This window comes from Daphnia pulicaria, chromosome 10 (assembly GCF_021234035.1).
Source record: "Daphnia pulicaria isolate SC F1-1A chromosome 10, SC_F0-13Bv2, whole genome shotgun sequence".
Classification (NCBI taxonomy): domain Eukaryota; kingdom Metazoa; phylum Arthropoda; class Branchiopoda; order Diplostraca; family Daphniidae; genus Daphnia; species Daphnia pulicaria.
This window is the reverse complement of record NC_060922.1, coordinates 7,130,183-7,156,924: the sequence shown is the minus strand read 5'-3', so window position 1 is coordinate 7,156,924 and position 26,742 is coordinate 7,130,183. Positions and strand designations below refer to the sequence as shown.

Here is a 26,742-nt window from a genome sequence, read left to right as displayed (position 1 = left end):
TTTTATGTATTCACGCCCGATATTCTTTTTTTCAGTCCCGCTCTTGTGAACTCAAAGGAGAGCAAAAAACTTTTTGATTCATTTTTGGGTTGGGCTATTATTATGTGGCTGCTGGATGAGGGGGAAAATTGATTTGTTATACAGCACCGTCAAATATGTATTGGATCATCATTTATACACAACACATGCAAAAGTGTTAATCATTATACACGCTCCTAATATGCAGCACTTGTCACACCTTCTTTCATCCCATTGTAGCTCTTGTCGTGATGGACGAAAGAATTGATTTCTCTATATGTTTAAAAGAGTTGAAAGAATAAGCACGATGATGATTAGTTCAATCCATTTGGGATGGGATCACACGCGCATTCACACACAGTAATAGCAGCGACATTTTGGCCTTTTTCGCGGGGTGGGGTGAGGGGGTTGTGAAACGACGAATTGTGTTGTCCCCGGTTATGTATAATTCTTCCCACGGTTTATTGTGGTCCTCCTTCATGTTTTTCAATGAATTTGTTTCTTTATAATACTTCACATATGGAACGCTATTTTGCAAATATATCAAAGAAAACACACACACGATGAAATAGGAGATGTGATGGGGAGAGATCTCAATTTTGATATAGAATTTTTATACAATCAATCAAAGATAAATGGGAATAAGCTATTTTGACATTGGGGGGACTCAACTGAAACCAGATTGTATCATTATATAGTTACATAACCAATGACGATGAAAGGAGATGGACGAAGCATGTGGTATTTCATAGATGAGTGGCCAGTTGAGTGTTTATAGGGATTGTTTGTATAGTTTTTAAATATATCAAATATGTTTTGACACACACGTAATAGAGAGCAGAAGAAGAAGGAACGACACAGTTGTTGGGGAAATTCCATCAGCAGCAGCACCACGTCCAAAGGGCGTAGGGAATGACGGCCAGGAATGTGACGAGTGAAAGTCGAAACTGTCGCCGGCCACCTGCGTGATGTGTACCAATAGAAAAGAATGTTGTATAACTATTTCATAGAGTATATAGCAGTATATAGAGTCCCCCCATTTTGGCTGTTGACATTTCCAATCAGTGAGCAAAGAGATTGCGTCAACAACTGGAAGTGGATAACTTTTGTGCTAATCAAACGAATGAGCAATCAACTAACTCGATTGATACACATTTCAATATTCATTCCATCATCTAATTTAATGAGCTATATCATGGCCCGCCCAGCAAATTGGAAATTGAATTATTTAAAAAATGAAAAAAGTGGCCGGAAGAGAATCAAACCGGAAGAGTAGGAGGCGGAACGGGAGTCTTTGCCGCTCTTTGAGGAGCGTTGAGTTGGTCGAGGATCGAGGACGGTGGTCGGGTGCATCAGGGCGGCGCTGAGTTCCAGGCTGCGATTGAAGTAAACGGCGCTGCTGGGCCGGCCGACGGCCAGTGAGCAGTTGAGGCGGAGCAGGCCCGTCTTGGCGTCAAAGTGGCGATCCGTCAGGATCAAACGCAAGTTGATGACAGTCTGCGACGGATCGGACGATTGCATCTGCACCGTCTGTCCCTCCACCTGATGTGTTATAGTCATCCGCAATATAATAACGTTTAATAATAAGCCAATTGACGAATCGATTGCCGGCCAGCCAACTATAATCAGAACTTCCGTCTATATACATATAGATGGCCGGCCACATTAATTGATGTATCTATAATATCTAGTATATAATAGGTCACACAGCATCAATAATCATGATAATCATCATCGTCTACTAATATGTCTAGCTGTCTTACGGTTTGACGATTGAGCTGCCAGGAGAGTTTGGTCTGGTGGCTGCCGATGCTGGGCGTGATGGACGGCGACGTGCAATTAACGTTGAGTTGCTCGTTCAGTTCGTATTGATCCCGCAGGCCGTTGATGAGCGGACCGTCTTCGGAAACCTCTGCGTATAGTGATGGCGGTGATGTTATATAATCATCAGACGGAGGAGGAACGTGCGGATGTCGACGGGCCAATTTCCAGTCACGCGCGCGGCAAACGAGCGGGCGACATCACAGAGCAGCACATTGACAATAGCCAAAAGAACAAGAAAAAGTCGTGGTAAATCAGCACCAAGTCTTATTATTGAGAATATTACAACAAAAGAAGAAGAAGAACCAGCAGCAAAACATTTGTAAGCACAAAACATCGTCCATAGCAGCATCACCCTTCGACATTTCCGTCCAGCACAGCAAACTCCCCCCACCCAAAATCAGCAGCTTAAATTATTTTCAATGTGCGGATAACGCCAAAAAATATACACATCTTCTATCTCTCTTTCTCTAGCGCTTTTGATCCGTTAATAAATAAAAAGGGAAATCCAAGCGCGGGCTGGCCAGCACAAGGCCAGCAACAACAGACATGTAAATATCTGATGATGTATCCTAATCTTTTTTTCTCTTTTTCGCTTTGGTCTTGTTGTATGTGCTGTGATGGTTGCTGGTGAATTAACATTTCATTTCTCTGCTCGGCTGTGTCCGCTGCTGCTGCTGGTCCGTGTTGTGTGTATATTACATCGCCCGTGCTGTGTGTGTTGTATTATTATATAGCGTCGGGCGCGGGAGATTTGAATAGGAATTTCTTTCTCGCCCCGAGGACATTTAGCCGCTCTATACGCCACATCTCTCTCTATGCGGATTTTCCCTCCATCCACCCACACCCCCATTCTATATAGACACACAGCAAAAGGGGATCTACTTTGACATGGATTCTTATTCCCTCTTGCTTATTATATGTAAGAAGGGGGGAACTCTCGATGCGGTTCTTCTACACACACGCGGGTCTAGAGATAGCGCGCCCCGAGTATACATAATGAATCCCGCACGAAAAAGGGTCTACGCATATAACGCTGGGCGCTATACTACTGCTGTGCTGCTCTATCGACGGGATGATATGGCCATGTCGATATAACTTTTGAAAGCTAAGAGAGAGAGCAATCCATTTGACGCTGTGGGACACACATAGCACACAGCAAAAGGAAAAAAATAAAAAAATAAAGTTGGCGAAAATTTTCATTGAAACTGTCGCTGGAACAGAGCCAAAGTGGAAGGCGACTCGCGTGAGTAAGAGCATCCAGAGAGAAAGAAGAAGAAGAAGATCTCGGTGCAAGATAGAAGAGGGGAAGAACACTGGTAGACACATTTGAACGATCTTATATAGAAGAAGAAGGAAGAAAAAAAGGGGGAGGCGATGCTGGTATATATAAAAACCACTCACGGATGACAGTCATGTTGGCTCGACGATAAACGGTCTCGAAGTCGGGCTCGTCCGCCGATACCTCGCACTGTACACCAGTGGGCCGCGATGTGTTTTTATATTGCGCCGACCAGCAGAGTATAGAGAAGAAAATAAAGAAGAATAGTATAGAATATTAGCGATGGAACAAATACTACTCTCTTCTTTTTCTTCTATATAATGTGTGGATATTGGAAGTGGATATTTATATAAAATATAAAAAGAAGAAAGAAAAAGAGTTCATGCCAGCAGAGCGCTGTGCAGCACTTTTAATAATGCGTCGATCGGTGGGAAAAAAAAGTAAATGGACAAGTTTCTTTCTTTCCTCCTTTTTTTGATCGATTGATTCATTCGAGTTGAGCTGTTGACTTACCCGAAAAGTGGCCGACGAGTTGAAGTTGACAGATTTCAGCGTCACTCGACTATTGTTCGATCGCGCCAACTGTTATTCAAGCAGAAGAGAAAATACAAATTTATTGAAAAAAAAGTTTTTATACTTTTACTTTCCTTTCTAATCGACTAATACATGTAATACACAATACAATACAAAGTTTGATATCTAATTTCTCTGAATTCGGCATCCAACTATATAGCTTTACAATAGACTAAATATATATCTAAATATAATAGGGTTGCTCCTGCTGTTGTGTCTATAACTAAGTTGATATAGGCCTCATTCTCGAATCAAGGACCAGTCGGATGATGAGGCCCAATAAGTTGGGGATTTCTATCCGACGCGTGGTGGAACCCACAGCACCCCGCCAGCAAAAATAAAAGGGTTTCTAGAAATCCGACGTTAACTCGTCCTCCCTTCTATACATGTATATAGAGACGTCAGAGTAAATAGCTCGACTCTGCTGTTCTGCCAGCATATAGATCCCGCGTGTGCTCGTTGCTTGTCATCTCTCTGCTCTTCTCTGTAACTCGCAAAGTCAAGTTTCCTGGCTGCTGTCTTGTCTCTCGCCCTTCAACTTTGATTCCTGCACACAAGTTCTTGTCTACTCTTGTATTACCGAGAGTCTAAATGTGCTGCATTACGCATAATACTATCTCGACTCTCGGCTATATAACCGTCGTCAGACAGCATCTCTCGGAGACGATGTCATTTGATTTGCCGCTCCCCGGTTTTCTGGGCTACTGGATAAATGGATAAGGATCGTATCTAGCATACAGCCCAGCAGCAGCAGCAGCAGCAGGCAGTAATATATATATAGTTATACATAGGCAAAGGCATCAAGCATTGATCTCTTAGTTGGAATCAACAAACCGTCATTTGCCGCACGAATGCATCATCATACCGAGAGCATCAGATTATACTCCGAGCGTTTGATTTTCCCGCGGCTCTCAGCATCAGCGCAAGGAGGTGGAGGATATTGTCATTTATAGATTCGAGAATTTTTTCCTTCTTCTTCTTCTCTTTTATATTCCCTCAAAGGATCCAATTACTTATGATATAACGTCATCAACAAATGGTTTTTTTCCTCCCTTGTAATATAGACCTTTTTTCGGCCAAATTTCCATATCAATCGATAGATAGACTGTTTAAAAGCACATATGCATATATCGAGGGTCTCCTCTTATGTTCTTCCACTTTGTGCTTCCCGTTTCTCTTTTGTTTTCCAGAGAAAAAGAGTTTGATCCTTGTCTATGGCATTGCTGTGCAGCAGCACTTCTTTGTTTTTTGGGTGATGGGATGGCAGACATATAGCATCATAGAAGAGAGCTCTATATAGAGTTTATAATTCAATCGGTTCTCTATATAGTCTTTCTTGCTGTCGTGTCTCCTATACGACGACGAAGCTGGGTGGCCCTCCCTCAGCACAGCACATCGTTCCGCTCCGCCGGAGTATATTAGACAGCAGCAGCGCACCCCGGCGCCCGCGTGACTTTATACATACGCAGACCCGGTTCCCTCTTTTCCTCTGCGCTCTCTCTAGTCGAGTATATAAACAGAGACATAAAAGCTGAATCGATAAAATCTGACGACGACGACCAAGTTGATGATATGATGAGCGTCTCTCTTTGCTGCTCTATATCGTCGTGCGGGAGTACCGCTCATATACTCCTGTTTCGGGAGAGTGGGGGGGGGGGGAACACCAGTCAAGCGGTGGTAATCATTTTCAAACAACAAATATAGCACATCTCACAGGATTTGAAATAATAAATCTATATAGGCAGAATTATTTTATATATTTTTTGATATGGCCGGGATTAAACTTACATCGACGTTGATTCCGGGCCGGGTGAAGGCCGTGACGGGCGTCCGCTCTGCGAACATGTATCGGTAGAATTCCTCGTGATTCTGGTACCACTTGACCGAGTAGAGTTTGGCATTGCGAGCGGCGCTGAAGGCGCAGTCCAGCTCGACGTCGGAGCCGTACAGGGCCAGACTGGGCACCCGGAATCCCGTCACTTTGAGGCCGTCGCACAACAGCGGCGGGCCGACAGTCGCCAAAATGGCAACCAGCGCCGTCCACCAATAATAGACATTCCTGCTCATCTGTTATTAAAAATAATATATACAAATCAACTCCCATTAGTTCAACTCAAATTGTTCTAGACATATGTAATATTTAATCAAATCTAAATCATATATAATAAACAAGAGATATCCAGCACTAGCCAAATAAGAGACAGCACATGTCAGCCCACCAAATAGCTATGCTGGACTATTACTGCTGATGGTTTTTCGTGATACAGCCTCTCGGGAGGATGTCCATTTGCTACTGGACGAGTAGAAATTGTTTGTGTGTGCTGTGCTGTGTTGTTGTTCCTTTTGTTTTGAGACATTTCGTCGGCCAGCAGCAGCAGCAGGAGGTTTGATATATACTCTTGGCTCCGCTCCGTTTGATATTCAATGGCGGAGTAGATACTACTACTACTACAAGTCCTAAAATGGCGGAGTCTATCTCATCCTTGTTGTCTATATATAGCGTGACTCTCTCCCGTCGTCGTTTCGTGACGCGAGTGGGTGAGCACTGCCGTGAATAATGGATCATATACAGCAGTCGTCCGTCGTCGGTCCCTCCGTGCAACACACAGACGACGGCGTGGGATAAAACAAACGGGAGGGGGGAGGGGGGAGAAAAAACAAACACGCAGTGACACTCCGCTGCTGTGTCCTGTGCGTCTATTCTCTTATATTCCCTGGACACATGAAACAAAGGGCCGTATAATCATATACCTGATGCGCTTCTAATATCTCTCATAAAAATGAAATATTTAAAAGTATACACATAGAAAAACGAAATCTAACACGAATATATAATAATTGATAAAAGAAAATAAACTTGCAAATAGAAATCTATATATTATGCGGAATGCCTGTCATATTGAAATGGAACTATATTATAGAGTATAGGTAAATATACCTTTTTTGTTTTTATATTGATTGTCGCCGAATGCAATTTTGTCTTTTCATCGAAAATTCGATCTATTCCTTATATATGGCTGTGGATTTCCACCGAAAAGTCAAAAAAAGGTATTTTCATATATAACAATTGAATATCGACTCTCCTTCTTTCGCCTATAGATGTGATAGAGCATGCAGAGAGAGAGACGGTAGATTTCTAGATCTCTGACATCGTCGTCGTCGTGCGGATAAGGTCATTGGAGCGACTATAACAAGAGCGGCACAGCAGGCAGTCGGTCTTCTTCTTCTTTCGCCATATCCTGATATATTCTTGTGCGCTGCGCTCCTTGATTGATGCACAAGGATAAAAGAAGATGGTCTATACCCCAGCATGTACTATATAGACGGTATACTCTCTCTCTACAGCAGCTACAAAACCGAATATAAAAAGAGAACGAGAGAGAGAGAGAGAAGAGTCCAAAGTGCTGACTGACTGCAAGCAGCCTTATATATTATTATTCCCGCGACGCAATTTCAATCCAGCCAACAGATTGGCACTGGATTCAACCTATACCCTATATAGGCTGCTGCTGCAGTGCTCCTATATCGATTTCACATATGTGCAACTGAGACTCTCTCTCGTCTATATACCCAGCAGAGCTTTTCTCTTCGCTCTTTTTTCCTTCTTATGTACTGCTCTTGTGTAATGTAGACTCTCACCTGTGCCTCCTCCATCTTGTGCGTCCTTCTATATCAACTCTATTATAAAGAGCCACTCTCTCTCTCTCTCAGCCACTCTCGGCAAGTCACTTGGTCTGTCAACTGGCGCTTGAGATCGGCGACACGTACAGCACACACTGCATAGTCTAGTAGACGGAGAGAGAGAGAGAGACAACTTTATACATACGCGCACCTATACTCTATATATACGTCTTACATATAAGCCTATATATATACAGTCTCTCTCTATATAGATGGATATAGAGCGGTGCTGCACACGTTGCTGGGAAATGTCAACTAGCAATCAAGGACCTGAGTTGGCTGTCATCAAGAGCTGCAAATGCGCAAACCTCCTGTATAATTCTTCTTCTTCTGTTCTTATTGGGTCCGTTTTCTATTGTTTTAGACTCTCTGCTGCTATTAGAGACTCTTTGCGCTCGGCTGTAAGAGTTGGCTATATGCTGCTGTAGGCTCCATGCCGACCGGTGCAGATCGAGAATAAATAGAGACAGATGGAGTAGAGAGAGGGAGAGCCTATAATGTTTACGGCTAACAGGAAAATCGTGTATTTGCTGTTGCTCTCGTTGAGAATTCCCCCTTTTGCTGTTTAAACTTTGCGCGCCGAGATTATTATTATACAAGATCTTTTGGTGCAGTGAGATAAATGATTTCTTGTGAGATATACAGTCATGCCTGCAAGTTTCTTTAGCAGGCAAACTGCTCTATATGGTTTTATTTGAAGTTGACGGAAGGTATACTAAGAAGCACACCTTTCCTCCTCTTTAGATTTATTTTGCGCTTTTCCATTATCTTCTTCTCTTCCTTTCGGTCTTTCAACTTTCCCACCAGATTGACGAAAATGAGAGGAACAGTAAGCTTCCTAAGCTATACCTTCCGTCAACTTCAAATAAAACCATATAGAGCAGTTTGCCTGCTAAAGAAACTTGCAGGCATGACTGTACATGTATATATAAAAGGCCCGGCTGCTGCAGCAGCACATATAACAATATAAAAAGAAGAAGTTGCTGGCCGCGGTGGCAATGGATCGGCGCACAGTCGGCAACGCCCCGTTGCGTCGCCCTTTTCTTTTTGAAATCATTTCCACATTTTCTCTTATATATTCTCCAGCAGCACAGCAGCATTATCACACAGGAGCGCCGTATATACACAGCACTGCGCTGGGCCAAACGGCTGCTGCTGGAGGGAATTGTGCGGCATCGAAATAAATCTCCAAAAAGAAATGGCGCTTATGGATGTAGAGAGAGAAACGAGCGGCAACGGCCAAAGAAAAAGAATATAAACGTGAAAACCCCGGCCCAGCCAGCCAGCAGCTCTATATAGCTCTGCTTCAGGCCTCATTAAGTCTTTTTGCCTTTTTCGACGCGGCTGCTGATGCATGTGTGATGTCGATAAAGCTCAAATATAAATTCACATCCAACACTTGCTCTATTATATATTCTCCCGTCTTATATTTTTTGATGACCATATAATATGTACCTGCCGCTATGATTTAAAATCAAAAGGAGGAATGATTTAAACCTAAAATTTATATTATCCTACACGCTAAATCGACTTCTCTCCGTCGGAAGAGAGAAATGACAAATATACGTATACCAGATAGAAACGACTAAAAGTCTAACGACAACTTATATATATAATACGCACACACACAGCCGGGATATATATATTATAACATATAGAGCCTTTATAGAGCGTGATGCTGCTATGCGGAAACTTGTTATTATTATTGCCAGATAGAAATAAAAAGAGAGAGCGCGTTGCTGCTGGTATAAGAATAAAGCCAAGAGCGGAAATATTATAGATTGTTATGATGATGACGACAGACGCGCGCGCGGTTTTTAAGACTCATCAAAAAAGGACCTCTCTCGACAGCATCACGCTGCAAAAGACAACACTTTGATATTTGTCGTAAAAATATAATCATCATGTCTTTGTTTATATGTAAACATTTGGTTACGATCATTCCTTTTTCCTTTCTATAATAATAGCTGCTGCTGTGCTATGTGCTGGTTTGTTTTCGTTATTATTATTACAGAATCTTAAATCTATTATACCAATGACAAGTTGGTAGACATGTTATAACGAGAGATTCTTACGTAATGAGCACCAGCATTCGCTGCTGCTTCCCGAAACACTAATGACTATAAAAAGCGGCTTATATATCTATACTGCTGCTGCTGTATACATAAACTATACATATTATATGTTAGACAGACATTTGCTTTTGTATTTCGCTTTTATATTATATTGTCGACATGGCGCGGGATTTTCAAGCGCTCAGATCGCAGCAGTTCTAATATATTTATTGGCTGTCAACATTTTGTGCGTTTTCATGTCTCTAGGGTATTTATATACAGTATTATAGATTGGAGACGCGCAACACATGTCATGTGTGTATTATCGTCCATATTATAGACAATGTCTTCTTCTGAGCGAGCTTTTGTTTTCGCCAATTTATGGCGAAATGATCTGCTATATTGAGAATATTCTTTTCGAACCGCGTCTATATATTTTTGCTATAGAAATGCCGGCATCACCTTTCGATGAAAAGCATCGAGTTCTATACTATACCCATTACAATTCATAGTATATACAGCGCTGCTGCTGATGGTTATATTGTCTAACATATTCAAAAGAAAGAAAACACAACTGTTGGTTGAATAATAACAGCTGATGCTGGTGGGGTTAATAAGTCAAAAGTTGGCGGAAAACTTAACGAGACCAGCGGTGCACTGGTCCGAAATGTTTAATAATAATCAAAAAAAACAAGAGCAAGAACTACGTATATATGCTGTGTATAATACACATTTAAGTGCAGCCCGCTGTATATAGCAATAACACGCGTGTTTCTTCTATAATATAAATAAGAACATCAGCGTATAGGACAAAAGAATTTAATACTATACAATACATAATATAATAATGATGCAGCAAACAATAAAGAGGTCGAATTTAATTCACAATAGTTAACACGAGCTCCCACATGTTATATAGATACAAGTATATATACTGTTGCGCTCTTTTTCATATCGTAATTGTGCTGAGAGTATAGCGTGAGTCTGAGCCGTTTCCTACACAACATTTAATAGACTCCACCCCATATATAATATAGGCAGTGTATAGCAACAACATGCGCCAGTCTTCTATACACATACAGCCGTGTCGAGCTGTATATGTAACACAACAGCCACCACACATATAGATGAAATGGATCGAGCCACGCCCAAACAGTTTGCAGCTTTGCTAATTGTTTTTTCTTCTCTTATCCCCCCGTGCTGCTGCTGCGGCGACGGAATGTATAACACAATATATAACGGACGGCAGCATCCCAAACATATTAGGCCGCCAACAAAGTCCCGCTCTCTCCGGAATATTATGTCAACCACTATATAAACATTTCCTGTTGTGGCTTGGCAGCAGCACATTCCCCCCCTCGACAGATATACTTATAATATGCAGCGATTGAAATTTGTGAACGCAGAAATTCCAGCACGAATAGAATTCGGATGATATAATAGAGACAGAAGCCGAGCCAAAAATATAATATACAAACAAGGAAAGAAACAAACTGATGCTGGGATGTATATAGACATCGTTAAGAAATATAAGGAAACAAAATGGGGGAAAAAATATAAAAGTCATCAATCAATTTGTTTTCTGTTATTAGGCCTTGCTATATGCCCATCGCACACAGTTGGAACTGCATCCTGTGTGATCACATTTCGCTTCCTCATTTTCTAATGCCTCGGATAGCCTAATATATAATGCATTCACTCCGGTCTTTTACGTATTTCTACCAGCATATCCTGTGCCCAGCACGTATAAATGATAGACTATATAGACGATCCTATAATATATAAAAGGCCAAAGAGCAGCAGCACTATCTATAAACTCAATCATCTGTATACAAGCCTATATATATATAGTTGTGTGCATTTTAGATGCCGCTAAAGGCCTTTCCCCGAAAGCCAATCATATACATTATCAGTAAATATATACGTACAAAAGAAAGAAGAAGAAGACGAAGAACAAAGAGGAGGTAAAGAGAATAATATAGCACACAACACGTCCATCATCGCTCCATATAGAGTCCCTTATACATCATGTGCAGCATTTATCGGATTTGACCAGGAGCATATACAACAACAGTAGCAGCAGCAGCAGCACTCCAGGCTGTTGTTGTTGTTGTTTGGTTTGATACAAAGTGCTGCACTGTTGCGCTTTTCGTCAATAGGACATCGCAAAAAGCTCTATATTACGTATAAAGTATAGACACAGCATATTATATATCAATCAATTTAATACATCTCACCCAGCACTTTCCCTTTCTTCTTATAGATAAAAGAGTTGATATAATATATACACAGCAGCCATCAAAAGCTTATGTTTGCGAGGATCGATGCAAAGTGCTGCTGCTGTACTGTGTGCCTCTGAGAAAACATTGTCGAGGAGGCGAATAGTAATCTAATATATGTTATTTACAAAAAGAAAAACTGTATTGTATTAGATATGTATTGTTTATATAATATTTCAATGTTTTAAAAGAGTCTTTTAACGGTGCGGAGAGCACACATAAGTGCTATCTATATGTTTCCATAGTGACTCTCTGTGCAGAAAAGAGGAAAGAAGGTATACAATTTATATATTGAAATATAAATACAAGGGCCATCAAAGGACGAGGACCTATAACCCTTTTTTCCCATTCCATTTTCTACTGCTATAGGACGATCCCAGTAGACAACAAAGAGGCTTTCTGCCTCTGTTGTATAATGGATTTATATCTGTGTGTTGATATACATGCACGTCGATCGGCAGCAGCAGCCAGCAGCTATAATGTCTACATTATATAGTATGGTATTTGAACGCACTATATAGGCCTATAGATTATATTTGTATATAACAATACAAGCCAATGACTTTAAAGAGTCCGTCGCTGATATATATCAGCCCAGCAAAAGGTGGGCACAGCATTTAAAAGGAAGATGCCATATAAATAGCCTCTGTATATTCACTTCAATAATAGAAAAGGATATAGCACACAGCCCCAGCACAGCAAACGAATGATCAACGAGAAGAGATATATAGAGGGAACCAGCAACAGCACTTGATTAACGATCTCCTGTCTATACCTCTCCCCCCTCCCTCTCTCTCTCTATGTCTTTCCTGTGTGTTACACACATTTTATATACAGATGAAAGTGCATGAGTCACATCAGTGAGTGGGGAGAGATATAATACATCTAATAGTTTCTTTCTTATATATTTATATGTGATGTACCTTTATTTTTAATAGGAACCCAGCTACAAAGTCTATGTATAGATTAATCGCCATAGCCACTGCCCTTTTCAATGTATATAGCCTGTATAGTGTTGCTGGTCTTTGAGTTTCGTGTATATATTTTTTAAACAATACATGCGGAGAACAATATAAATATGTACAGCCTATAATAATAATAATAGGCCTACACCAAGAAAATCTTTATTGCTGTCGAAAAATATTTTTTTGATTTACTTTGATCTTGTCGTTCATTAGTCCTATACCAGCAGCATATAGCCAAGGTCTTTTGTCTCTCCAGAGATGTCTAGACATTGGGCTCGTGCTGTGACACGCCCAGAGAGAAAAGATCATTGAGGATTGACGAAAAGAAAATGAGGCGCATCAAAAGAGCGCGCGACCATATATGATGCTGTACTATGTTGTACTAGATTGACGATCATCGACTCTTGCACAGCACTGATCCGCGTCCACGTTCTCTCTCTTTATATCTAATGGGCATCATTAGATATATATTATATCTCTCTCTATAGTGCTGCTGTATTACATGTATAGATTCTTCTCCCCCTTTTAAATGTCTAATATCGGCCAAAGAGGAAAATATATATATATTGATAGACTGTATATAAAAAGGGAGATGGATGAATGGCTCACTATAGACTTGTGTATAAAAAGTATAGATATATAGAGATGTATTATAATTGATCGATCTAGATATAGGCTCTCTTGCCAAAGGCTCCAATTTATATTATTTTATATATAGTTCGCCAATATATTAATGCATTTTTTTTTCTTCTTTTTCTTTCTGGCGTCTTAATGAATGAATGAACCGCCTGTCTAATATATAAATATATAAATAGTTTGTCCGCAAAGAGACTTATTTTTCAGTGGCGTCGATGTTGTTTGATGGAAAAAAACAAACTGTATTTTTAGTGAGTTGATCTGATCGAAATCACAACCAAAAAGTATAATATTGTACATTTGGAAAATAGATCTATAGTAGCTATATGGCCGCGCGCATAAAGTAGGTACTTCCGATATATTCCCTTCCAAAGGAAACAGGATGTAGAGCGGAAGCAATGACAACTTTTCTATAAATAATCGCCTAGACTATATCTATAGGCTACATTCGTTTCTCTGTCTATTTCTTTTTAGATATTATTTTAGGGGGAAAAATTCAGTTCTCATTGGAAATTTTTTTAAAAAGTATTTAATAAAAACGGCCTAATAAACAATACTGTGTGGTAGATAGCTGGCTGCTGCCTTAAATGTTATACACAGCACGCAGGCTGTGGCGGGGAGAGAAAAAGGGGGAAATATAAGAAATGACTGATGTGATATAGCTTCCGGGTTTTTGAATCCGGTCTTTGAAAAAAGGGAAAACATTTATAAATGTTACAACTCCCCCAAAAGAAGAGAAGAAGAAGAAGGCAGCTGTGTACACTGGGGGCCCATTATATACAACAGAGAAAAAGGGGAAGAGAGCTCTGCTGCTGCTCTTCCTGATGCTGCTTCAGGATGTTGTGCATATCTATCGTCAATGTAGTAGAAAAACCGTATATACTGCACATTTTTGCTTTCTTTTCGGTATTTTATAGTATCCTACGTTCATCTATAACGATAGATCTATCTATATCTACTCGTCTTTCCTATTGTGTGCAGCGTTTCAACAGTACACGGCCATTTGTTAGATTGTCTATATCAAAGGTTATAGAAACCTCAAGGCAAAACAGCATTTGAAAACAAGTTGTTCCAAACAAGTTATGATGCATAATAGTCTATAATTAACTCTTTATATAATGGGTTATTGAATTGAATTTCCCCCAGCAGCTTTTGCAAACTATAGACGTCTAATACGTGCTGGCTATTATAAACTGTGCTGTTGCCTTTTTGTCTGGTCAATCTATTCAATTCAGAGCTGGTTTTGGCTCTTTTTTCTCCTCAATTTTTTACGGCAAATGAGAAGAAGAATATAAAATCTATGAAGAAAGAAGATTTATATAATACAAGGAATAAAACGATATCGATTATAGACACATCAGAATATCTGTTCCTTTATAAGCATCAACGGTCTGCTATACGTCTCTATATAGGCCTGATATTTCGGTATAGTACAGCAGCAGCTATAGGACCAGCATCTATAAACGGCTTTAGATATTATTATGTGGGGGCGACCCATGTCGTTATATAAATGAAATCGATCACTCAACCGCGCCGATCCATATCTATATATCTCTATATAGCCTGCTGCTCGCTATAGTATAGTATATGTTGTGTGTGTGTAATATATATATATATATAAGCCTATATAGCTTATATATATAAAAGTCTTCTAGCAGCAGCATATAATAGAGAACAGTTTTGTGTCGGCCGGGGCCTCAATCATATATCCCCGAGGGCCCGCAGCCTTTCACATTTTCTGGGTTGATTTTCATTTTCAATTTTTTTTCCTATTTTTTTTTCTTGTCTAAATATAAAAATATTTTCTCTTTTCTTGTAAAAGAAAGAAGGCGCTTCAAGTGTACGACACAAAAACAGACACACATGTAATAGCCAAAGTATATATCCCCTCCTTTATTTTCTATTATAACAGACGACCAGAGCCACGCCCCTGACCTATTCCCTTTTTTCACAAAGTTTGTTTTTTTTTCTTTCCCTCTTTTGTCACAGGTTAAATGGATGGCCCTTGTTGTTTTATATTGCTGCGGACTATAGGCTGTACATTACATATATAATCTGACTCTGTTGTTGTGTATATAATATAAAACACAACATGCTGTTTTTCGGCGGGTGCTATATGATCGTCTATAGGCTACTACTTGATCGACGACAAATAATCTGTCCACCCCCTCTTATTAATGCACAACATTTCCCTATGAAGAAGAAAAAACAAACTATATTACGTCTATACTTTGTGTACACTATATGTGCGCGTGCTGACAAATCTAAAACAAACGGCGGAGTGATGGATAGCCCTTCATCAATAGTCCAATCATTTACAGCAGCCAAAAAGTATACACATCAGCTTTTGAATATAGATTAAACCTTATAGACGGATAAACGCTCATATACTATAAAATAAAACAGTCTATATATATAAAATGCTCCATCACACGAGTATATCACAGCCATGAAATATTTAATACGCATATATAAGAAAAAGAGAAAAAACACGACCGCGCGCGTGAGTTTGTGGTTTCCTAGAGAGAATAAGAGAGAGAGAAAACACACATCACTTATTGGTGGACACGCACAGAGCACTCTAAGAGTGCTGCTGCCCTTAGATATAGGTATATATTTCCCACCTTATATATAGCCAGCAGCAAGCTCGGCGAACATTCGTGTTGGAAGAAGTATAAGAACAAGTTCCATTATATATAAGAAAAAAAGGCTCTTGGTCTTGGATGTAGTTGTCGGTTGTCTATTTGGACGACATGTACACAGCACAGCAGCAAAGAGCTGCTGGGAGAGATGCGGCCGCGTTCAGCGTGTTGCCCAGTTAGATCTATCAGAGAGTGCTTCTACTGCTGCTGCTGCCCAGTCAATGTCTGTGAAGGGGGAAAAAGCGGTGGGAGGACATATAATACACTGGCGAAAAAGGAGCCAGCAGCTCAGCAAAGAGAAAAGCGCAGCAGCAAAGGAGGAGGAAATAAGTGAACGAAGATGGAGAGTTCGGATGGCTACTCACGCTATATACTTTTAGAGAGAGAGAGAGAGAGGAGGCAACTCAACTCGTTCATTAACCACCAATCTCCTGGGGCAGCACTCTAAGGTGTATACAGCAGCAAATATATATAGAATAATGTATATCTATATCGATATATCGGGGTTATGTAGTATATCCTAAATGTAATGGAGGTTTTTATACGTAAATAACTTTGAGATATAACGCAGATTTCACGGATATATAATAGATTAGCATCTATAGCTCTCTAATAGATCCCGGGACGCACAACCCCCATCATTATAGACAGCAGCAGCAGCAGCAGCAGCAGCACTGATGTATACTACTTTAATTTATTAACGAAAGTGAAAAAAAAGGGAAATAAAATCATGTCGAGCGCGGAGAAATTGTTAATGAGTCGAACGTGATGCTGACTGCCGACGAGAGAAAGAGCAGCAGAGGCAAGAGTTTTGGCTTGGTATAAAAGTTTGTTGTCGAGAGACTAATCAAACGTGTATATAAATGCGCAGCAGCCAGCAGCAACTCATCAAGAAGAAGAAAATCCCAGCAGCACTATTTAAAAAGATTTCTATCGTTGCTGCTTGTGGATATTTCCTCATTTGAATTTGCCAAAAAAGCAGGTCGTAGCATTCAGAACAGTCGTTTGTAGATATATACCGGCTGTCACGTGCAGAAATGCCAAGGGCGACGGCCATATAACAATAATGAACGCAAGGTCGACGAGCATTTGTATATAATTTATAAGGGGGGACTTAAACAGAGCAGAGGCGAGACAGCGGCAGGGCTCATTTCATATCTCGACATTATATATTCCTGGAAAAATTGATAGATATTCCTCAGACTGCTGTAATATAGGCATCTATATGCACATAGTCTAACGCCTTATTTTTAAAATTAAAGAGAGAAAAACAAAGTTTGCCCCCCCGAGTCACACATGACGTGCATATTATAGGAACTTGTCCAAACTTTAAAATATGTATACACGTTGAATATAACGAGCTGGATGGTTGTAAAGAGAGACGATTTGATGGATTGGAGGCCACGATAGTTGCGTTGATTAGAGACCAACGACGCGGCCAATAAATATCTATGGGAGGAAGTATATATATGGAACACCCAAAGACCCTAACAATGTCCAGCAGAGTACATATACAAGCCGGGCAAGTCTCGTCAAATGATCAAGAGAGAATAAAGAGAGAAGATGAGGGTCGCTCTCGATCCTTTACCTTGATTGAGTGATGGAGTAGATCCTGTAGGAGCCAGTCTTCAGCTGTTTATTCTATGGTGCACAATTATTCGTATAGCTGCTGTATACTATAATACAACAAGACACACAAAACAAGTCTGGATGTAGTGAGATGTATTACAGACGCGGGAAACGTGTCGGCAGCGCACGAAATATTACAACAGGAGCCCAAATGAGGAGCAACTTGTTCGTAGCCCCGCAAAGGACCGACTGTGAAGGGCGGACCGAGTCGGCTCGCCTTTTTATACTATATCTCTCCCCGCGACTATTTATGTGGGCTGCTATGCGCTCCAGTGGCTTGAACACAGTGGCAAAGGGTCCGATTTATTTCACGGACGTAAAAGAAGTTGAGGAATCGCTGCTGGTAATATAAGACACCAAAGTTTTTTTTCGATTTCAAATGTTTGAAGACGGGAGTTGAAAGTTGAATGTATATTAGGAAACGGTTAATGAGGTACAGGGAAATTTCTGATCTGCTCCTCTGCGCTGATTTCCCTTTTCATAGCCGCTCAAATTGCTATTTCTAATACAGTTCATAAAGTTGTATAAAGTTGTTGAGAATTGCGTTGTTGTTGTTATTTATAAGAAACTTTGTAAGCGATATCTATATATTATATTCAGCTCTTGTTGTTGATGATGCAATTATTTAGCCGATCAATTCTCTATACACAGCCAGTCCAGCATTCTCCAATACACCCAATGACCCATGGTTATAATAGAACCTATATATAATAACCATATATCTTTATTGATGTTCCTTTAAAAATTCCAATAATTATTCGAATTCCAATTTGATATAGATGTATCAAAATATAATAGGAGGAGGTTATAATTCATACTTCGCTACTCCGGCTGAGTGTTACTTATTTATAGATCGTTGATGAATATAGATGAATGTTTCTATAGTTGATGAGGGGGAAAAGGATGATACCCCCCAAAAAACAGACAAACAAACAAAGCCCAAAAAACAAACAAAAAGAGCGTGACATCTGAGAGTGCCAATATAGGAGGGATCTATAACCGAATAATTCACTTTTTTCGTCGCATCTTTTTTTTGTTTTATTACATATCAAGAAAGAATAAGGGAATAAAGGCTGCATCATCCGCGACATGGGCCCGACGATGCTGTTTTACATTAAATATATCGCCATATAGCTCTCTAACACACACAGCACACACACATCAGCATTCAGTCGATATGTGCTGATGTTATATAAGAAACAAATATAGGCGCCAATGCCGCTAATGTTTTTGCCGGCAGACGCCCGCGCCTCTCATTATATATAGAAAAACGATATAATCTCTATACAAATAAAACACATCATACACATGTCCACACATCAGCATGAATCAAACCAAACCCCACCCAAAAAATCTAGCCTATTCATTTATTCTTAGTATATAATATGAAAAACTAAATGTATAGCTATTCGATACATACATGTAGGCAGCAAGAAATCAACTTTTATACATGTGTCATAGAGTTTTTGCTCTCAATAAGAGCGGGAAATATATATAATAACTATAGTACATCGCGTCATCATACAAATCTAAAGTGGAAGCTGTATATCTAATTCCTCGATCGCGCGTTATTCTTATTCGTGATGCTTGTGAAACTTTTATATACGGGATATCTCGATCTATGAGCGCACAGCTTTGATGCAACTGCTCCTGCACTGTTATATAGGTTGGGCTGTCTATATATGCTCCTGCCACCATCCAGCAGCAGCAGCTTCTTATCGTCACTTTTTTGGAGAGACTGCTGCTGCCTAACTTTTTGGTTGAGCGGAACGGTTCGTGCAGCAGCAGCTACTGTATATATGTATAGGTGCTTTATAGTTCGTTTAGATGGAATCAACTTGTCATCGCCATCGCGCCAGCAGTTCGAGCCCAAAACCTTCGCTATAAATTAATAGCTACAACTCGAATGCTGGCGCCGGGAATCAGACGACGCCATCACATGTAATAAACATATCAATCTGTTGACTGCTGCTGCTGGGCTGCTGCAGAGCTGCTGGAATTTTGCGCAGTTGTTTCCTTTTTATTCTCTTATGAATTTCTCATCAAAATGTCGGAAAGATTTTGTATCCAGCGGCTAATCCTCGCCCGGCCATTCCACATCCCAAAAGTCTATATTGTAGCGGCCCCTGCTGTGCTGCATGATGTCGCTTATAATACGTAAAAGAAACTGCGGGCTTTTATTAATAGTTGAACATATATGTTTCTCGACACCCAGCACTATATGGATGATGCTGGCCACACATCAGCTTCTGAAAATATAGATCGAAACACGTGTATTAATACAGCAGCAGCAGACTGTCGCATATCATATTTCCCATTTCAAAAGTCTTTTTTGATTCCTTACATTATATATTTCAGTACTATCATAATATTACCATTCAATAGAGCTTATTACATTGATCATATTATATAGATGAAATCAAAGGTTAATCCCCGATGAGTACAACCAGCATTGCAAAGGATTGCGTCTACAGACAATTCAGCAACAAGAGAACGTATATATAATAAAGAATGACCATGCGCATATAGTTATGTAATACAGCAAGATCCAGTATTATGTAGCAAGTATTATATATCGAGTCTAATAAATTTACGACGGTTTTTTGCACAGCACACGTCTATGGGATTTAAAAGCAGGCATATCATGCACTGCATAAGGATCGAACTCACTTTATATTATATATAGGGGGAGGGTATAATAGTACTGCTGAAAAGTTGTGTGCCCGTCGCTCATACAGGCACACATCTATATAACTGCTGTGCAAAGGTTTTTCGCGCTCCCGTAGACAGCCGTGATCAACTTTCTTATATACGAATATCTCAAGGAATATAAACTTGCTGGGGCCGGGCACCGCAGCAGCAGAGTCGGCCGCGGGACGACATTAGACGCGGGCTGCTGTGTGTGTGGTCTCTTTTCTCGAAAGTAAAACAACTTTTTGGGAGGGGGTATAATAGTGAGAGAGAAGGCGCAGCATCTAAGGACGTGGATATTTATTTATAACGGACTGCGGAAAAGTATATAAAAGAGCCTAAAGGATGTTCGACCATAAATCTTCTACCACATTCGAAAAATGTAGAGATGTTGTGTGTCTATACATGTATATATAAACGAGATATAAACACACGGCTCATGTGAATTATGTGGATGGGCGGGAGATAATATCGACTATATAACATATTCTTTCGACGATATGAAACTTAAAAACATTTCAAAAGGGAAACGGATTAGAATATGTGCGATATGGAAAGTGGATGATTTCATTCGACAAGAAAGTTTGCCGATATCGAAAGAAAACGAACGAGTCGTGGGTGGTTATGTGCGTGTAATAGAGCCTATGATGTGCAGCATAGGAATATAGGATCATCATGATGGATGATTTTTAAGGGTATATATAAGAGAACGCGGCGCTATAATAGACGCGAGACGTAGGAGGATTCCATCAATAAAAAGAAAGGTGAAATGTCAGGAAAACAACAAACGGGATCACAGATTTTCGCGTAAATTATTTGTCTAGGGATCGCGTCAGAATAATCTTGTTTTCCTCGTTCTTTCGTTAGAAGGCGAACGATATAGACTAAACGAAATATAAGACTTTGCATCATAGATATAGATAGAACAATCATCAGGATCTATATAGACGTCGTATCTACATGAATGAGAGACTCTGCCTGAATAATTTGATCAGGTGTTTTGCACTTGTATAGAATCCTATATGACCAGGCAAAGTAATGAAACCCTTATTATAAATAGGTGCGTCAGTAGTAATAATAACCTGTGAGGCAGGACATGTATAGAAGAGAGAATTCGCAGCTGTGTTGTGCATTATTACCATTGTTTTATAATGGGTTGCCTAGATATTAGTGCTGCTGATGTTTGTTGTTGGTGTGGGCGCGGGAAACACGCAAATAGCAGCACAGCAGCGCGTTTAATGCATCAATATAATAGAAACCTTGATGTGCGTGATGCAATATATATACATTGAGCAGTATACCTCCCACGTCAGCATCAGATATACATGTTTTATATACGACCGAATTTATAGGGATTCCCCTTTTTTCTGTAAAGCCAACTTTGTCTCTTTGTCTATACATTTGTTAGATTTTTCGCACAATTGCTTAAAACTGATGTTGAAATCTTGTTAAGAGATATACGAATTTGCTGGCCTTTTCGCACAAGTGATTATTATATTATGCGCTGCCGGATCAAAGAACTCTCCGCTCAAATCAACAGAAAATTTCAATTGAAACCAAAAGAAAAGTTACGTCAGCGCCCCATAATACCTGTGCTGTGCATTACGCGCTTACACTCCCAAGTTTTCTTTGAAGAATGCAAAATAAAATTGAGAAATAAAGCTGTATATCGGTTTCTGATGCATAGAACCGTGCGTTGGCCTAAATATACAATAAACCATAAGATGATGCAATCCATAATAAAATCTATCGCGCGTCATAAAAAGCCAGATGGTTTTCTTTATATCTATAGAGCGCATCAGCAGCTATATAATATTATAGGATATATAAAACGACTGATACCCTGGCTTTTATATTTGTCGGTGCTGTGTGATGTTCTGACACACGCTGCCTCTATTTACTACTGTCGAAGCTCAATATGTGCTGCAACCAAAAACATAAAAGATTTGCATTCCGATCACGTAACTCTTTTCCGCCGTGTTGTTGTTGGGATCTATCAAATATGCCTAATCCTCTCTCTCTCTTTCCTTTATGGAGGCCATTATCTTTGACTCTGCTCATTATATTCTGCATATAACGTATATACAGGCGTGCATGATCTAAATAAGTGAGATATTAACTTGAATGTATATAATACAGATATTATTATGACGGCGCGTGAAAACTGTAATTTTACAGCGTCAAAGGGAATAACTGAATATATATACCCCTCATATTTTATGTAGCAATATAACACAGGAGCCGCAGCAGCAGCCACTCGGAAAATAGAAAAGAATCGATAATAAAAAAATAATAAATAAATAAATAAGGAAATTTGATGGACAAAAAAAAAGTATATTTATATAAAAGACCCACCATAAAATAAAGAAAAAAAGGTTTTTTCTCGACGAAGAAGATTACATTATCAAGGGCAGAGTGTATCTAAATCGAATTGGGGCGACTTTGAAACAAATTTCAAAAATCCCGCGCGCCTGGCGCCGCCTTCCCAAAAGGTATATACACAACGCCAATATAAATACACATATAGACGTAAACCAATCATATACAGCACAGGCCTCAGCAGACTCTGTGCCGCATAATAGATAAAGGTCCCCCTCATGTATATGGACGGTCGATTCAATATTTATAATGACGTCGATTTATAAATGTGCTGGGGAAAAAAGATCAAAAGGCAGGGCATAAGGTCAGAATTATACATCCACCAACAGAAGGAATATTTACAAGAGATTTGTATTTGATGATTTCGAGTCCTCGCCATTTGAAGGTTTATTATATTACGCAACGCCTTGGTGCATTTATATATAAAGGTGAGATGAGAGTTTTGTTTATATAACAAGCAGAGATGCAGCACCATATTTTTATATATGAATAATCTATTGATGTTTGCATTAGTTTTCGACTGGCTGCTGTTACCCAGGCATCTCCGCCAAGCATCTTTTATATATATACCTAAAATAAACTAAACGTCAATACTGCGGGTATATTATATAATATACAACTGGCCGCCACCAGCAGTCGAACGAAAAGATGCAATTAAACCCAATGAATCAGCTATTACTATAATACATTTTCTCAATGTGAGCAGCAGCCATATATAGATGTATATGCTGTATGGAATCAGTGCCAAGTTGTAACATGGATATATCCGCATTATAATGAGCCAATGGCTGCGACGACGATTCATAAAAGTCACGGATCAACAATCGTGCCCATCGCAAAAAGGAAACCCACCAAAAGAAAGAAATAATAATCCGACATAGACGAGATGACGGGTGCCTTAATATTCCATTAGTATAGCCGACCAGGAATATAACAAAAAAAGATCTCATGTCAACGGTGTTTTTTGTGTTTGTCTTTGATACAAGGCCCGTCACCCGTATACACGTAATCAAAGTATATATATAAATGTACATATATAGAACGACAAGTACTACGGAAACAGTATAATCCCGTCATATAATCAAAAGAAATCATTTGGAAAAAAACAAATGTCGATTATTCTTTTGATTCGGGTATAGATAGCAGAGTTTGATATTATCATAATCGATAGCGATTTCTCCTCCTATATAATGTATATAGACTCTGTTTAAAAGAAACTAAGGAAAAAGATGCGACAAATCTCCATTGGATGACAGCATCTTCTGATGAAGGATCGAATAGATTCACTTGTGACCATCAGCCAAAAGATAGTCCTATCGTTCAATCAAAGTTGACTTTTTCTCAGTGATATTTCTAGCGATCAAAAGATGGACGTGATTATTCAGGCAGGAAGAGGCGGTGTGTAGGACTATAAAAGGATGTTGCGTCGGCCCTCCCGCTCCTTATTTTATATTCCCATCGATGGTGACATATCATAGCCCGACGGCGACAAACCCACACATCATCAGGACTCACGAAAAATTCAAAAGCGATAGATTTTCCCACACACAACAGCAGAGAGAGCGATTCTTCTCCTTGTCTCATTATACCATGGATAGCATGTAATAATATAGCGAGGCTTCTTTTGGTCAAACGCCCATTTTTTCGCCGGTTCATACACATTAACTGGTGCCCTATAGAATTCTATTCGGTGTATTATCTATGTAGGAAACGGCCTAAATCTATTACGGTTATATTCCGATATTTGCCTATTGATGTCTATAATGCGCCCCTATATGTCTGTGTCAAATGTGTGCGCCCTTTTGGGTCTTGATCAGATCGTTTGCTGGCTCCTCATGATAATGGTCATTCAATCCTTTTCATTCCGCACATCCAATCCATCAATATGGGGAAATTCTAAAAGCGGCCCAGGCTCGCCCAGGCTCTAAAGGGTCAAACAAAAGAAGCGGCTGATGGCCAGGCCCCTTATATTTCCTGCGTCCAGAGAGAGAGAGATATACATCTTCCACAAATATAATCTCCAATACAGGAAACAATAGAGAATCATATAAGACTATAGCCACTCGTCCATCCCCCCTCCACTCTTTTGACGAAAAAGAAGAGTCGCGTGGTAAATAGGTGAAATCCTCTCGTCTCAAACATGCGCGTTCAGCCCGTAAACATGTTGAGGATTATAAGACTACACGGCCGCATATAGTTTCTGACTGTTTGGTTAGATTTAACCTCGGTGTGTGTGTGTGGATGAGAGATCCATCGCCACTTTGGAGAAATGTTATATATCCCTCGACCAGAGACTGTGGCACGTCGCATATATATCCGTTGAGCTTATTTGTGCTGCGCCATCATCTTCTTCTTCTTCTTTCCACCTCTGCACGGGGTTGCAACAGTCACGACTTTGTCGAGTGCTTCGCCTACATGGGCCCATCCATTCTTCTATACTACTACTGCCGCACTTGGATTTATATACGTGCGCTATAGTATAGAGAGTGTTGACACAAAATATATGGGACTATATATAGGGAGAGTTTGATTCTTTCACGAAATAAATCTGTTTTGTTTCAGGGCCCAACGATTTCAAGTTCTCGTTGAACTTTTCGCCGAGTTGTATATAATATCTCACGGTTGTATAGTGGCACATTGTGTGATTTTCCATTGGCAGCCGCTAGACGCGCGCTGATTTGAACGATAAGAAAAAGGGTGCGATGAAACAACTGGGCTATAGCCACAGCGTGCGTCTAAATGTTATGGACGAGATTCGCTGATGATTTCCCCCCACCCAACAAAAGAAAAAAAGTTGCCGACGTTTGCTGAATAATAGCCACGCGTATATAGTCTAAGTAGCAGAAGCTCATTGAATATTACGAGGCTATTGTTATTGTGCTGGCGACGGGTGCGGAGTAAGGGGGGGAGAGACTTATTCTCTCGGTGTTGATTGTATTGGCGCCGCTAGCGTCGCGCTTGAGATTAGATAGACGCCCACGGACGCCGTTTTCGATCTGCGTCAAGTGTGTCGTCATCAAAAGTTTTGATTGATGACTTGAACAATTGCAAATTCTTTTGCACCTGTTTTCTCAAAATTAATTTTTTAATCAGCAATCGGCTTAGACACACGAGAGGATAACGGCATATAATATCGACCGTGCTTGATCATCCCTGGTCCAATCGTCATCATCACCACATCGCTGATAAAAATAAAAATAAAATATTTTATTCTGACGGGCGGATAAACTACGGCGATAGGATCCTCGGCGGACCCTTGAGCACGTCCAGCAATTCACCCCAGCACCCAACTTATACCGCCACAACCCCAAAACAGCAGATGGCCGAAAACACTATAGTACGGAGATAAAAATATAGACAAAGTTTTGACTATACAATAACACATTTTTTCTTTTTTTCGGTGGAAAAAGTTGTTATCTTTATAATATAATAATATTGATTGGGTTATCCGAGCGACTGATCTCTGAAAGTTGAATGGAAACTTTCGGTCCTCCTCCCACCACCACAACTTTTATTTCTATCCCCCACCACCACCTCGTCACTCTTGACGATTCTAATCGTTTCCATTTCCGCCATTGACAATAATAATTCAAAGTATTTAAAAAATAATGAAAGTTGTTTTTTTCCCATTTTCGCGCGGTGATCTTCAATTAGCCAATATTCCAACTTCCCTTCTTTCCCCAAGCACTAAACCACAAAATGATATTTCATATTTCATCCGTTTCGGGATATAATAATATAAAGTGTAAAGGCTGGAAATTGGAAAATGGATGTGAATCCTTAAACTCGAACAAGCGTGTACGAGGTAGAAATGAAGTGTTGGTCGGTTGCCCAGGGTTTTCACATTTTCCACTTCTTATTCAACAGCTCGTTATCTCTTAGTATTATTACTCCCGGTAAACTCGGTACGCGTTGCCTCGGTGCTCTGAATCCTTTTAACCCCGTCAATTCCATTTTATCTTAGACTCTGCACGAGAGACTTTTGTCTAGCGAAACAACTGGGTACACATCGACTTTGGTTGTTTATGGATTTCGAAAGAAAAAGGAAAAGTTGCCGTCCGGTATAAGAGGAAAGTTGACCCCGCACAAAAC

General features: G+C 39.9%; 1 protein-coding gene across 1 annotated transcript; it reads right to left on the bottom strand.

The window, feature by feature from the left end:
• Window positions 1-87: 87 nt before the first annotated feature.
• Window positions 88-17,758, bottom strand: LOC124314604. The gene is made up of 7 exons (XM_046779810.1): window positions 17,540-17,758; window positions 5,483-5,761; window positions 3,635-3,703; window positions 3,244-3,310; window positions 1,782-1,930; window positions 1,284-1,560; window positions 88-979 (listed from the first exon to the last, which is right to left on the bottom strand). Exons 2-7 carry the CDS (start codon window positions 5,759-5,761, stop codon window positions 897-899), a joined length of 924 nt encoding a protein of 307 aa, XP_046635766.1. The 5' UTR covers window positions 17,540-17,758; the 3' UTR covers window positions 88-896.
• Window positions 17,759-26,742: the final 8,984 nt, after the last annotated feature.

Coding starts and splice junctions, on each gene's coding strand:
- LOC124314604 (XM_046779810.1), bottom strand. CDS start 5,761: ATGAGCAGGAATGTCTATTATTGGTGGACGGCGCTGGTTGCCATTTTG. Junction 3,704..5,482: donor GGCCCGGAATCAACGTCGAT/GTAAGTTTAATC, acceptor CTTGAATAACAG/TTGGCGCGATCGAACAATAG. Junction 1,931..3,243: donor AGCCAACATGACTGTCATCC/GTGAGTGGTTTT, acceptor CACTATACGCAG/AGGTTTCCGAAGACGGTCCG.